General features: G+C 36.5%; 1 protein-coding gene across 1 annotated transcript; it reads right to left on the reverse strand.

Moving 5' to 3' along the window:
• Positions 1-1,683: 1,683 nt before the first annotated feature.
• Positions 1,684-8,022, reverse strand: LOC121762475 (fimbrin-2-like). The gene is made up of 14 exons (XM_042158360.1): positions 7,809-8,022; positions 7,562-7,735; positions 6,536-6,777; positions 6,273-6,444; positions 5,931-5,969; positions 5,694-5,762; positions 5,498-5,614; positions 4,873-5,084; positions 3,973-4,128; positions 3,548-3,747; positions 3,286-3,443; positions 2,677-2,773; positions 2,293-2,384; positions 1,684-2,207 (listed from the first exon to the last, which is right to left on the reverse strand). The coding sequence occupies exons 1-14, from the start codon at positions 7,893-7,895 to the stop codon at positions 2,019-2,021; spliced, it is 2,004 nt and encodes a 667-aa protein (XP_042014294.1). The 5' UTR covers positions 7,896-8,022; the 3' UTR covers positions 1,684-2,018.
• Positions 8,023-16,564: the final 8,542 nt, after the last annotated feature.

Here is a 16,564-nt window from a genome sequence, read left to right on the forward strand (position 1 = left end):
GACCATGGGAGCGCCACACGGGTGGCCTGGCCGGGGCGCTTGGGAGTGGGCCGTGGCTCGCTATTGTGGCGGCCGAGAGCCGCGGCGCCCGCCCAATTCGAAATTCTTTTTTTTCAGTTTAGTGCTAATTTTATGGAGGGGAATTTTGGAGAAGATGAAGTATGGAGAGAGACAGAGAGGGACGCATGTTTTCAAAAAATAATTAATTTGACATTAATTTAGGAAATAAATCATCTTTAAAACTAAATCCCAATTAAAATTGGTCAACTATTTAATTAAGGATTGTGATTTCAATTCACACCCTAATTACGGAAATAATTAAAATTCAAATTTTCAATAAATATATTTACTTGTAATTGTCAACTTTTTTAATTAATTTATATTTTTTTCTAAATATTATAGCCCGATAATTTTTATTGTAGTTAAATTAAAATATAAGCAAAAATGAAAAAAAATCATTTATTTGTGGCTTGGGTTGTCCACTATTGGGGTGGACAAGTTTTTTTGTGGCCCGGCCAAGTTTTGGTGGCTTGGCCTTGGACTTGGGCTCCACTATTGTGGATGCTTTCAGTCTAACTGATAAGTCTAGGTAAAATTCCTTACTTTTTCATTTAAGTCAAATAGTTAATTATTAACCCACTCTAAGTTGCGTTGCAACAGTGAACCCCTTCCAAACTGTCCTTAATTACACATATTAATACTTTCCATTCTTGTGGTATCGGATCCTTACTTTCATGTGCTAATTAGTAGCTTGTGGGTTAAGGTTTTTTTTAAAACGGTTGGATTACTTGTTCAACTAAACGTGGATAGGTCTAGTGAGACGTTGACGTTCACCCGCGTAGGATCATCTTGGTTCAAATATATTCACTTGATCAACACTTGTTTGTGTTTGAGGCTTACCTTGGCCAACACGAGCGGGTAGCTAACACTCTATCAAAGCTCCTATAAGTCACTTCCATTTGCTCGTCAGTCGGGGTTATAAGTGCGACTCATGCACAACATGGTCCCTATTTGGAGAAATATTAATTCTTACCAAAACAGGATCATGAACACATATCTCAATAAAAAATTATCAACTGGGAAACGCAACGTAGCCTTACTATATTTCAGATGAATGTGACAGTCACATCTATAGCGTAGGTTGTTGACATAATTATTAGTTACTCCCTCCATCTCAAAGAAGATGACCCTTTCTTGGGACGGCATGAGATTTTATGCATGCTAATTTTAAAGTCTTTAAGAAGGGGGAGAAAAAGTTGTTGAGTATTTAAAAGTATGAGAGATGAATAAAGTAAGAAAGATAAAAAGTTATTGATGTTTAAAAGTAGGAGAGATGTAAAAAGTAAGAGAGGGAAAAGGTAGTTGGGTGTTTAAAAATAGGAGAGAGAAATAAAGTAAGAAAGGAAAAAGATAATTGAGTATTTTAAATATTTCCTAAATAAGAAAGGGGTCATCTTAGTTGAGACGAACGAAAAAGGAGGGAGTACAATTTAAGATAATTGTCAACCTAACCGGACCCACCATTTATCTTTATAAAATTCCGAAATTTACAAATTTAGTCAATCATGGCCCAAATCATGATTGAGTATCCACAAATATGGTCGAGATTGATGATTTGAAATAGGTTGAACTAAAATGATTATGAGTTGTGGATAATGAGAAATGAGATGCTAGTTATATAAATTCACACAGAATAAAAATCTACTATATAATACTATGATTCGCGATTGAATATAGTAATTATTTTCTACATGCCAACAAGCAAAGACCACGCAATAAATCTGTCGTCAAAAGGTTGTACAAGGAGCAATCTTGTACGTATACCAATCCAAATACACGTTTGTTTATGACTATACACATACATACATGAGCTGTTTTCTGCTTCAGTAAAAAAACTGCATCCAAATCGCTCAATATTCTCTACAGCCTTCAAAAACACTAACCATTTCCAAAATTTCCAATCAAGAATCAATACAATATACTATTTGCTTGGTTTCTTACCCGATGTCAAGACGACATCAGTTACTGCTGCTGTCATCTGTTGATGATTCAGAGGCTGTGTCGTCGACTGTCGAGTTTGAGCTCGAGTCGACAAGGCTTCCTGTCTCAGTGTCTGAACCTCCACAAGCTCGGTCTTCAACAGGTTGTTGTTTCAAGGTCCAATACATAATACTTGCTGTCAATGTCAGCATCATCTTTTGATTCACCTAGTTTATTCAGATAAAACTAAACGTAAGAACAAGGAAATGTAGAAGACGTGAATTGAGCTCGTGTAGGAGAAACGAGGATTACCTCAATTATGTCTTCAGGGAGCAAAAATATGGAACATCCAAGTTTCCTTGCAATGCTAATGATGTAGGTAGCATTCATTTTCTTCTCCTCCTCTGTTACATTCAACGATACAATACAACAACCCCTAAGATTCAGTTGCATACACGAGAAAATGAAGACGAAGTAAAAGGACAAGAAGATATATATCGTTGCGTGATATTCTCCACTACCAGGGAATTAAAACGAGCATAGTATACTGTATACGCACTTTGTTAGAACCTTGTTACATAAATTGCCAATAATTCAATGCTTTACCAAAATGTTTTGCTTGAGTTTCACACCATAATCATGAAATACTAGACTGAAAGAAAAACTACCTACAAGTTCAGTTAGAAGTAAACTTACCACTTGATCCTTTTGTGACAAGACTCCAATTGACCGATCTTGGGTGCACAGCACTAAGTAGCTCGAGGAAGAAAATTCCATCAGACAACCTCTTATCCTGCAGTTTGATATTGCAGATGCTTTCAGGAATCACAAAAAAGACATACGGTGCTAAAATTGACCAGCGTGCTTGCATGGATAAGTTAAGCTAAAGCTCGTACGCAGGTTCTGCTAAAGTACTTTATTAGCTTAGTTCAAAAGAATTATCTGTGTAAACTCACAGTTATTATTAAATACAGAATAGAATATTTAATATCAAGCTTGCCCGGCATTGGATTAATAAGATTATAATCAAAGGCAGTACTATATTGTGGAAAGTTTTGAATGTTACAATTACATCAGGCTTCAGCAAAGCTTGAGAATAACAAGTTCGAATGCTGGTAGCCAACAAACGTGCCCGGGGGGAGGGATAAAAAATTATTTGAAGACATGAATAGAAAGATGCTCGCTATACTATTAATATGGCAATAAAATTGGAGCATCACCTAAAGAAACATGAGCAATGGACTATGCACTTTCAGTTTCTAAGTAATACTAGTGTGAAAGTGGGAATTAACAAAAGATTAATACCTTGAAACTGTCCATACAGGTTTGGCTCCCTGCGTTTCTGACCTTGCTGTTAGCCCACTCCAAAATGTCAGCATCAGTAATTTCCTTCCCGTGAGAATGGGATCTTAGATGTTTCAATAGTTGAAGCATGTTACATCGCATCAGCTGCCATAGATAGGCTGAAAAGTAAAGTTGAAACACATTAGTTAACATGAAATATTTACGTGACAATAATAGCAGTTATAATGAGCTCAATAGCCTATAGCCCTCATTAAGAATATACCTAGTATCAATTTCTTGTTTCCTTGAACAATATCGTTTCCAGCAACGTTAACAAGGGAAAACTTCAACTGTTTCCCAATTTTGACAACTTGGTTGCAATTTTCTACTTTCCTGAATGGCATTTTAATTGGTGGCTTAGAAGCAATTTTCCAGTTAACAATCCCTGGAGACACCTTGTCAAGTGTCTCTAAGAGTATCCATCTGCACACAACAAAATGATAGCATAATTATTCTTTAATACATATACACTTCAAAATCTTCTGTTTAGAAGAACCAATTGTAGATTTAACTACACTTATAAATCCTGTGAAAAAAAGGCACAAGATTGTAATAAAAAACATAATAAAGTTTTCAGTCTTTCTTCTTAATTAGAAACCATGAAGCAGAAATGCAAGCTGGATTTGACTTGTTAGTAGCAACACTTACCCATTTCTGAGATCTTCAAAGACATTATCGATGTATGAGGAATTTCCCAGGCTATTTAGCCAGAAACGAAATACTCTCTCTTCTCTGGAGATTTGTGCATCATCAGGTTGAGTTTCAAGAAAAGATATCTGTTTTGTTTGGGTTGACAGTCCATTCCTTCATATGAAATTAACAATAACTGTAAGCAATATCGTAAAAGCAGGTATCAATCTCAAAATGAAAAAAAAATAAGGAAAATAATATATGTGCGAGTGTGTGTGTGTGTGTGTGTGTGTGTGTGAGAGAGAGAGAGAGAGAGAGAGAGAGAGAGAGAGTGTGTGTATCAGGAAAAGCATTACGCATGGGAGAATTGGATGAGAAACAACAAAACATTAATTAAAAAAGAAAAAGAAAAACTCTGAGTGGATCACATCTTCAACAATGTGTCACTTATGTATTACTATTACCAAAATCAGCAAAAGCTAATTTTCATTATAATATACAAAAAGTTGATACTCGTACGTAGTAATCATGCTCGAAGCGGACACTAAAGCATATTTCCGAAAGTTAGAGATTTCAAGGTCAAGGGACTAGTATAAAAATGAGAGGGAATAAGTTACTCAAAAGATGCAATATAAGTTATGGTTTTATTAGCATTTGCAGTTGGCTATAACTTAACTGATTTCAGACCTCATGCAAATTTATTTGCTTATGCACGAAGTGATATGACAGATAACAGAGCTGAAATTGGTATTAGTAGAAACAGAAGAAGTTATACTATCTAACTCGTGGCTGCAAAGCATTTTTTCATCCAACATATTTTGGTGCATAACTGCGTACATAATTCATAGGAACATTTACTTGTTAAAGTTTAGGGGAAAACCGTATAAGTCAAAGTTCAAATTTTCCAGTGCCCCTCACCTATGCTGGAAGATGTGTGCCACAAATGCAAGATTAAGATTCGGAGAACCATCCACAATATCTTTAGCTGTTAAGTATCTCTTGCAACCCATCTTATCAGCATGCTCAAGAACTAATTTTGCTCTTTCCAGAGGATCTTTAACTTTCAGTGTGGAAGGATTGCTGTGTTCTGGAGCCAGAACATTCAACAGATGAGCATAAGCCTCTGCATCCTACATAAATCATGACAGAATTCATGCCTTGAACATACCATTAAAAATTATAGCATACTAGGAAAAAAACCACAGCTGTACATATACTGAACTTTCTTTCAGGATAGAGAAGTTTATAAACATCAGTGAGATACTCCGAAGTAATTCATAAATAATTTCATATTTATTCAAGCTTCAATTAAAACAAAATGCATTGAGTTATGGCGGCACCTGAAAACACCATTACATGCTCCCAGTTAGGATTAAAAAAGATAACTAAGTAAACACATACATATATGTTATATCTGTAAAAGAACTGCATAAACTCCCTAAGCAGCTATGGGGAGGTTGACAGGAAGGAATATATTGCAATATGATAGAACAATAAAAGCTGAAAATTGAAGTGTTTTTACACATCTGACATCTCCATTTACCTTCACGTCAGATGAGAAATTTGTAACTGTTTTTGAGTATCCTCCCTTTTTTAACTGAAAATTCATCCACCTAAGCAAGATCTTCTCTGGTGGTAAGCTCATCAACTCCTCCACATCCTACATTATCAAGTAGTAATATCATAAAAATGCACATATGGGAAAAATCCATATTTTAGTTGAAAGCACAAGTGAGTACCTTGCTGTCACCAACAAGCTCCACTAACTGTGGTGTATTCTTTAAGTTGAGGTCTGCCAGCAGTTGTATCTAGAACAACACATCAACTTGGATGTCAAGTTCCAGCATAGGACAAATAATGGAAGGATTTTACAACTTTTGGTCTAACATTTGAAAGATCTAACTCCAAGCAGTTCAGTTTCAAGCATTTGAATATCATATCTTATACTATTATTGTTAACATGCAAGTATCCTCACCTTGATAATCTGAGAAATGACCCCAAGAACAAGGTGCCTCTGCAAATCAGACACAAAGCAAGGTAAATATAAGCCTGTAATTCTTGCCGTGGAGAAATTCATTATTGAAAACCACAACTGTAATCTTTATATGATACTCCCTCCGTCCCAAGATATTAGACTCATTTCTTTTAGCACAAGAATTTAGGTGGTGTTGTTTAGTGGTGTAAGTGGGGTTGGTAATAAAGTAGATTTTTACCGTAAATAGAAATGGCTCAAGTGTGTTGGGACATCCCAAAGTGGTATACGAGTCTAATATCTTGAGACGGAGGGAGTATTATTTTCCTATAAAGGTGAACATACCCTTCCTTCAATAAAGTCTTGAGTCCCTATATTGACAACAGTACATCCAATTGCCTTGGCAGAGTTAAGGCATAAGGTATGATTCTCATTCCTCTCCCATGGGTTGAGCACCCTCTTTGTATTAATAGCCCGCTCGTCAATTGTTCCAGGCACAGCAACATTTATAAGCTTGCTGCATCCAAGAGGCATTTTTCTGTTATTAAGTATTCAGAGCAAACACTCAACATATAAAAGATGATGAAGACAAAATATAGTATCATCACCATATAAGAACTCCATCCTTGGCGATCTCAAAGAGATTGTTTGTTGCTGTATCTAAAGGAAGGTACTTTTTCAAGAATTCATCTTCTGCCAGATAGTTATTGATGTGAGCAACATATGAAGCCTTCTCAGACTCGCTTATGGTATGGAGCAATGTTGAGGTAGGAGACTTCAAAAATGCAGATGCGTTTTTTGCACCAATTCCCCTCTTTTCAGTGGCAAGAGCTTGAAGTTTAAGATAAACCTGTAGCGTTATAAATCAAATGACACTCGTTGATTAGAAAAGTGCAGTAGAGCGTAGAAGGTATAAACAAACCACATAAATAAGAAGCAATTTTCAACAGCTCTAACGGGAAATAACAACAAAACAGGGCTGGGAACAACTGCTTGAGCAAGGAGAAAAAGGGAAAAATAAGAGGAAAATTCCACGATAACTGCTCATTGCAAGAAAGACTTTTTTACTGAATAAGATGAAGATGAGAACCATCCTTGTTAGTACTAAGATATGAAACATTGTTAAATTCGAAACCCACAAAAGTTTCCAGGAAAATGGATTCCTCCGGCATACTGCAAAAATACGATCCCAATCCCAATTACAAAGTCAAGCGAAAAGAATGAGTTAGCCCTTTGATGGAGATGAAATCTCAAGGTAGACGGCACTTATTTTTGCTGAGAAGAAAAGCGAACCCACCGAAATATGAAAAAAAAAATAGATGTGGTAATACATAATTGTTCAAAGATCTCGGTACATAAACCTTTGAGAAACAAGTAAGTCTGATCGAATGCAAAATCACCAATGAAGAAAACCTTTAAGAGAGTCAATAATTCAAACAACACTCATTTGAAGATAAACATTGCCTTGCAACTCCTTAACTAACAAAAAAACACGGAATCACTTACTTCGATCTCTATGTTTTTACACATTGCCCCAAACAAACACTCTAAAACAGAAAGAGAAGCGATACGATCCCGATAATCTATTAATTAAGCTTGAATGCAGAAAACACAGAAATGAGAAACATGATTACCCTCAAAAAGAGCTCAAAATCGACATCAATTTCCAAATTGTGATACGAATCGTGAAGAAACGCCGCTCGCTCATGCTCCGTGAGAGTCTCGCCGACGTGCTTCAGCCTGGACATCTTCCCCGGCAGGTCGGCCAGCTTCAAACCGCCGTCGCTCTCCCTCCTCATGGCGATGAACTGCAGGAAAGCGCAGCGATGAGAAGCGAAAACGAGAATAGAAGGATCGGAGAAGGATTAAAGCAACACTCACCGATGATTTCAAGGTGCGGAGCTCCACCTGAGTGAACTGGTTCTGGAGCCATGGATCCGAAACCAGCACTCCTGCATAAGCAGCCATGATTTGAACGGTGTGATGAAATGAGAGGGAAATTGAAAAATAAATGGAGAAATTGGGGAAGAATAAAGGTTGTTTGAGTGAGTGAGAAGAGCAGGAGACGGAGATAGAGCTATCAGTTAGCTCTGTTTTTCAAAAATATTCAAATATGCAAATAACGGTCACTAATTTAGTTATATATATATATTTATGTGATGTTTAGTTTAATGCTAAGTTATCGTTGAGGAAAGAAATTAAGTAATAAATCGAGTACAAAATACCTAACTAAAGCTACCAAATATCCAAGTCATATTCAACCCAACCCACATGTATCCACATACTAACATCTGATGGAGTAATAATAAACTATTGATGCTTTTATCCACTATATAAAAATTTATTTTATCATATTTAAAGATATAAGTATTTTTCTTTTTTCTTTTTTTATACAGATCCAAATATTCTATTAATTTTTTCTATTCACAATCATTTAAGAAATTGTTTGACTGATCATTACTTGTTCACAACATCTCGCCTTTCTCCACTTGGGACGGATCAATATTAGCCTTAAAAGGGGAAATTGCCCTATCTTAAAAAAAATTATTTATACTATTTTGATCATTTATTTTAAATTTTTTTGAAATATCCCCTATATATGACCCTTCTCTAATTCTTATCTTTATATGTATTTTTGCTCCATTTATATAGAATTCCTGGATCATCCATGCTTCTCCATACGCTTTGGCATATTTTTGTCCAAAAATGACTTCTACTAATTATTCTAAACCCTAAGAAATTGTTTGACAGATTTTTCATGATGTTCGTTACTTGTTGACAACATTTTACCCTTCTCCATTCGCCTTGACATATTTTAATCAAAAAGGACTTCTTCTCGCATCGAAACCAATGCTCACACCCCATGCTTGTAAGAGTTTTAAATATGATGGATATTGGAAGCTAAAATGAGAACATGTGAGAAGAAGAAAATTAATTGGGGCGTGAAGAACATTTAGAAGTGATGCGCATATAGGAGGGGATAAAAACTACAAAAAAAAATTATATATATGTTTGTTGGTTTATCTGTATTCCATAAATTTTTTTCATTCACTTTTATTCACGAAGTCTAACAAATTCTTAAAATTGCATTGATTCAGTATTGCTCTTTAAATCGTGAACAAATGGTGTATATAATAATTGTACACATAAAATTATTTAAATTATGAGTACACTTTTAGATTTCAATTTTAGAAAATAAAATTACAAATTTGGATTATAAAGATTACTAAATTATTTACACAGAATAATTAGATAGTGAGTACACTATAATAAATATTCCCTCCATCCAATAAAAATATGGGCAATTGAAATGCTACTATAATTAATGAATAATTAGTAAAGTAAGAAAGATGATGGGAAATAGAGTTAAAGTAGTATTAATAAATAGTGAGACTCATATTATAATTATTGTTTAATGAGTTATAATAGTGGGACATAGAGGTATAAGATGTAAACAAACTGGTATATATGGATAATGAGTTGGGGGCAATTTTCCATGAATGGAAATGCCCATATTTTTATGGAACAGACGGAAATGAAAATTGCACATATTTTTATGGGACGGAGGGGGTATTAGTTAGAATTATTACTTAATGTATACTTTATGTTGGTTGTCGTTGGCTTCGAACTTGATGGTCGGACCCACACCCTTGCACTGGTCATTGAAGAGAGGCAACGGCATGTAGGACGTTGATGTCGTTGTTCGACCCGAAATCCCCAGGTACGCATGCTAAATCCACAGCCGATGGTTAGCAACGACTTTGAGGATCATTGTCGGACGCTTGCATTTGAACCCGGTCTGGCAGTTCTTTCCTTGCCAATGCATGCAATCTATGATGCCCAACATTCCAGGAAAGCCATGCACTCTCCCGTGCAATCAACCAGATGTTGGCATTCGGGTGGGGTTTCGAAGATATGTGGGGCTGAATACTTCGATGATGCCCTGACAAAAATACTTTAGACACTCGCGACCAGTTGTGTCGCCGATGTGATGATACTCGTCGAACTTGTAGGCCGATCCTCCATAAGCCAATTGCCTAATTGCAGCGGTGCACTTCTATAGCAGTGATAATCCGGGCCTACCGCTGGCATCAGATCGCTATTGGAAGTATGCGTAAAGCGCGGATAACGCTGCCACAATGTACCGAACAGTCGTTGGTGAGCCACGACATGGTCATGGGTGACAATCCATCGATGCTGGATCGGTCGAGGGACCGCCACCTCCAGCTCCGCTTGCACAAGTCGTTCCAGTTCGCGGTTTAATTGGGCACACGACTCGTCCCACAAGGCTTGCAAAATAAGCTTATCAATTGGATCATCATCAACACTTGATGAAAGCCATTTTTAGAGAGAAGTGAGAAAATTGGATGAGAAAATGAAATGGGATCACGGTATTTTATAGGTAAAATTAAGAATTAAAAAAATTGAAATAAACACGACGGCACACGTTCTGCGGTCATTAGGCGCGCAGTTGGCGCCGAGTGCCCACGCTGTTGCCCGTCTCGTCGGCCATTGCCGAGCGCCATCGCTTGGCTTTCTCGCGCGCAATCCGGACGGTGCCCCTATTGTGAATGCTTTTATGTCAATTTTGTTAAATTGAAAGTTTATGTGAATCAGTGAATCATTGCACAATCGACAACGATATTTTGAATTCATACTCATACAATGTTAAACTTTATGTCAACCTCTGACAAGTCATTAACTATATTATTTATGATAATTAACATACGACAACTATAATATGTGCATTGAGGGAGTGTCATTTGTCACAATTTTAATGGTTTATAAATAATTTTTTTAATATTAAAATAAATTATACTATCTTTAATATTATTATAGTAAAAATATATAAAATATAGTAATTCATGATTTTTCATCCTTTGTAAATAGAGATTAAATTTGTGATGTGATTAGCACTACAACGTTTAACGTTATTTGTTTTGTTATAGTAATATGTATTTAGTTTGATTCTAATATATTAAAAATATTAATTAAAATTTTAATATAATAGTAAAAAATAAAATTTGATTTGCTTGTTTTCTCTTTACCTTCAAATATATGAATAAAATAATAAATTAAGCAATTTTATGAAATGAAAAAAAATTCAATAACATATTTTATTGCATTAAAATCAAACAAAATATATAGAATCAAATAAACAATGTTAAAATTAATGACAGTGGCCCTCATATAAGCAGCGGGTGTGGATATGCTACACTATAAAAAATCTCGTTAAATCACAATACAACAATTTGCAGTGATCATTGGTTTTAGGTTGTAGTCTAAATTTTTAAATACTTAGCTCATGTTATCAAAAATTGTCGTCAATTATATTTTTATCCTTTTTTATGCAATTCATCCTCAACTAATTTTATTTATTTTGTTTGCTACAAGTCAATTAGAAACACAACACTTGATATCTATATATATATTATTCGATTATTTTACTATGTTCCAATTAGAAACACAGCACTAGAATTTGCATCAACGGTCGTTGGAGTGTACTGAATAATTTTTTATGTACGTGTAATTAATAGTATGAATATCAAATTAATATTATTCTTCAAGATTGATTCATAATACGTGTGAAATCAAGATTCATCTTTTTTTTGGTAAAAAGCCATGAATTGTTTAAAATTAGTATGCAAATGATTGCATCCAATCAATAAAGAGTTTTACTTACTGATTGATGGTCTAAACGAAATAAGTGTTTCTAGAAAAGGAGAAATAATTATTTGTGGCACTTTTAAATGATATAAATGGTTTTATATCCTACTAAGGGGCCCTTAATTCCCTATTTTAATATCCAAATGATGTTTAAAGCATGTACTTAATTATCTTTCGTTTACTGCTGTAAATAATTAGGATTGAGGCACAACCAACATAATCAACACAACCTCGTGGCCACTTAATTTGCCCAACTTTATCTGACAAATAATTCAGTAGCATCAACATATATAATTCATTGTTAACAATTTAAGTCCAATTTGTTGCTCCCAACAACATCACCCACCTAAATATTTATATGCCTTCATCTCTTTATAATATGATCTCATATCTTAGGAAATCACAATTATTTAGTTATCTTTTATTTCACCAAATCTTTTCCATATTTTAGTTTTCTTATTCAATAAGTTAGGGTAGTATTCTACTATTATAAATAGGAGAGCTTGTTATCATATTTAAGCATCCAACAATGAATCAATGAATATATTATTTTGGCCAAATGCCTCGAGTTATGCTTTGAATCCGTAATTTCCTACGCTACCTGCTGCCCGACGGAAGGTCTCCGCGCACAGCCGGAACGTATATCTGATCTGTAGCCGTTGCCCGACGGGTTGGAACCCGCGCACAGCTGCCCAGATCTTTATCTCCGCCGACCCTCACGGGCGCCGGATTATCTTTATCTCGTTATTGTCCGTTTTATCGGATCGTTAGAGATTTCGGTCCTTAACAACTGGTGCTTTCATCCAGTACTCATGAGACGATACAACAACGGTAGGCAAGGTTGGGGCACAAACCGACCCGACTACTTTCTGAATGGCTCGTCGCGCCGTGATAACGCAATTGGCCGCCGAGACAACGTCGGTTTCAACCGACAGCAGACCGACGAGGGGGACCGTGAGGGTCGCCCAACGGAGGATGCGGACCACGATGATTCCGTGGGTTATAAATTGGATCGCTTGATAGATAGACTCGACAGATGGGATTCTTGGAGGGATGAAATGGATCGCCGGTTCGATAATCTTGAACCAAACCCCTACCGCAGGTATGATCAGCGAACAGGGTATGACGACGACGATTCTGATGGTGATGGGGCACGACGGAGATGTAATTGGGAGGGGGGGCCTCGCCCCAGAAACCCTAATTTTGGCACGCGTGACAGCCCGCAGAGAGATCGATATCGTCGCGATGGGAGAAATTACAAGGGTTCATGTTGGGACCCACCAAGATATCAACAACATCGTCAACAAATAGACGGGTATGATCAGCAGTTTAGTCGGCCAGCCACTTGTTACGACCCACCACAGTCGTGGCAGCCCTCTTGTTGGGAACCATCGCGAGGATATTCGGATTATGATCAGCCACCACTGGGTCCGCCTAGTCGTTGGGATCCGCCCGACTATCGCTGCCCGCAGACCTTGCAGCCTACGAAGTATGACAGACCGCTGAGTCACCGCACAGCTCCGTTGTCTGCCGTTGCCACGCATTCGCCTCAACAGTCCAGCAGGTTTGTTGATTCGGGGAAACAACATGGTCTGCCCAATATTCCCAGCCTCAAGGTTTGTTCTCCTTACCCAGCCCACCTAGCTGCAGTAAGTGATTACAACGAGAAGTTGCGTATTTATAGATTGAAGAATTCCTCCCTCCTCGCTGAGTTGAATACAGCGTTTGAGGAAAATATAGATGACGAAAATCTAGTTGAGGATGTTCCCAACAGCACCGTTCACAATGGAGACGCTAATCCTGATGTTGATGTTCCAATCGACGAGTCCCTAGAAGAGATCGTCAAGACCGGCAATACGCCGCGGCCAGTGCTCGTCAGGGCATTTGATGAGAAGATTGATGATCTTAGTGTTCCAACACATAAGGAATTGGAGATGAGAGAAGATACAGAGACTTTGCTAGAGAAAGAAAATAAAGCCGACGCCCTTCAATCTAGTTTAGAGCCGAAAGAGAAAGATTTTAGTGTGTTGATGGAGAAGCCGAGTGAGAGAGAGAGCATGGAGAATCAGAGCCTTGTTAATGACATCCTGGCTGGATTTGATATGAAAAAACGGGACAATCAAGAGGAAATGGAGAAGAAGCGAAGGTTGTGTGAGGATGAGCTTAAATTAAACGCCCACTCCGGTTCGCATGCACTTGCTTGTGTCTATGTGGATTTGAATGTCGGTGATGTTCCAAGTATGAATCATCGATCAACATCGCTCGACACCGATGCAAGGTTGATCCCTCCGCGCAATGACACGCCATGTTTGAGCATTGTTGGAGGTGTGAACAGGTTTTTCATTTTGGCACGGAATTTTGGTGGCCAAATTAGGTCTCCTTGGTTGATTTTTTATGGAAGTGATCGAGGGATACATTCAACTATTCAGTATGTGTTTGATCCAGGAGGAGACGTCTCACCAAAGCTTTTGCTTACGGCTATCGTCGTTGCTTCGTAGTTTCCACCTTGAGGACAAGGCGGATTTCAACCGTGGGGGAGTTGATACGATCCCATATCTTAGGAAATCACAATTATTTAGTTATCTTTTATTTCACCAAATCTTTTCCATATCTTAGTTTTCTTATTCAATAAGTTAGGGTAGTATTCTACTATTATAAATAGAAGAGCTTGTTATCATATTTAAGCATCCAACAATGAATCAATGAATATATTATTTTGGCCAAATGCCTCGAGTTATGCTTTGAATCCGTAATTTCCTACGCTACCTGCTGCCCGACGGAAGGTCTCCGCGCACAGCCGGAACGTATATCTGATCTGTAGCCGTTGCCCGACGGGTTGGAACCCGCGCACAGCCGCCCAGATCTTTATCTCCGCCGACCCTCACGGGCGCCGGATTATCTTTATCTCGTTATTGTCCGTTTTATCGGATCGTTAGGGATTTCGGTCCTTAACATAGTAAAACTAAGAGAATGCAGCATTATATTTGAAGTATTGATTAATTTTAATTCAGTATAATTGGCTATAATTTGAACATGTACTATCTCTTTTGTTTTCTAATGCTCTCACTAATTAAGCAAGAAAATCTCGTTCAGCACAATTAATATTTTTAATAGTTGGCGATCTTTCTCTCAATATCAAATTACAATGAGCATATGTGGTATTTTATTAGGCATGAACATATTTTTATAATGTGCATATTGTCTCTCAAAAGCAATTCAAATACTATCTAGTATTGTTATTTTTCTCCCATTTGAGGGTATTGCTGACTTTGATACAAAAAGTGATTATAAATAAATTTTATATAAAAAATTTAACAAAATATAAAGAAAATGGCTATAGTAGATGGATAAGATATCAAATTTATGCCAGCACACCAAAGGTCCTGAATTCGATGAGACCTTTAAAATTTATATTCATTTATTGATTAAAAAAAGGGATGTTAGCGCTTAATATTATAAAAATTATAAAAAATTTGTTTTCTACCGTTAATTTTGAACTTGACATATAATATCACGAACTTAACTAGTTGTTGAATTTTTTTTCCAATGGCGACAAAATCTAACCAAATCAAAATGAGATGAATAACCATATTTGGTTTTTTATGAACTTTGTAATCATATCACTGTCATTTTTCAGTGGTAACCATATTTTATGTGATATAGTAACAAATGAAATATAGCTGGATTTTGTCGCGGGAGAAAAAAATCAATAACTGTCTATATGTGTGATATTATATGTCAAGTTTAAATTCGTTGAGAAATAACAAATTTTTAGAAAATTTGGTGATAATAAGCGCCAATATCCTTTTAAAAAAAGAGTAACGAATCAAACGCTCCCAAAATTGGAAAAATGAAAAGAGAAAAGTTGATTGAGAATTGTTTGGTGGGGATGGGAGCGTATGCATAATGCATCCATCAATTGGAGATGACCAATTTTGTCACAAGGATTTGATTGTCATTTTCAAAATTTCATGTCCCACACTATGGCTTCCTTTTCTATAAAGTTTGAATTGATCACCGACCTACCCAAATCCACATTAATTCCAGGTTTAATGGATAACTACATGAGACGATATAATTTAGGAGATGATTAATTTGATGCACTTATTCACAATAATTCATATTATTTATGATCTTCCTTCCAAATTTAATTCATGCACCGGTTATATCTCATTCTAGTAGTGTAATAAATCCCAAATCTTACAAAAATACCAAATCTAACGTGTTCTATTCTTTACCTTCAACTGATTTACAAAATCAGAGAAATGAACATTCATAAGTCAATAGTGTCAATGTGCTTGCTTCTCTCTTTCTTTATGTTTTTAACTTAGATCTGGCATGAAGTTTAAGAAATGAAAAGTGAATAGAAAATTAGTAGAATATGAATCTTATCTTTATATATTAACTTTATAATAATATTTGAGTAAAGTAAGTTAAGAGTGAAATAAAATAATTAATAAGATAGTCATAAATGGAAAATTGAACACATAATGGCGGACTGAGGAGAGGAAGTGTACACATTTTCTTCTACTTTTCATATTACCTCGGCTTATGTTACAATTTAGACAGCACTCCTGACTCACCCGTACTTTCTCCCTTGGGCCAAGAAACGCTTCTCCTTGGCTTTGAATTGAATCCAGCAATGAAGAATAGACTGTAAGCCCGGTTCACCTCTCCTTAGCGAGACCATTCAGAGACCAGCTAGCACAGGAAAGCTAGGGTCTCATCCTTCTCTGCTTCATCTATGGCGCCATACGAAGACTGAAATTCTCCTCCTTCTGGCCGTAACAACCACAGTGATAACACACAAGGTGCAGCCCCTCGTATTCACCTCCATTCCGCTATAGTAGAGTCATTTCTTTTCATCGCAAAGATTAAGAAAAAGATGTATAATATATTAAATAAATAGATAATCAAGTAGGAGGGTGGGAAAAGTAGATAGAATAAAGTATGGGTAAGAAAATGTGTTA

This window comes from Salvia splendens, chromosome 2, assembly GCF_004379255.2.
Source record: "Salvia splendens isolate huo1 chromosome 2, SspV2, whole genome shotgun sequence".
NCBI lineage: Eukaryota > Viridiplantae > Streptophyta > Magnoliopsida > Lamiales > Lamiaceae > Salvia > Salvia splendens.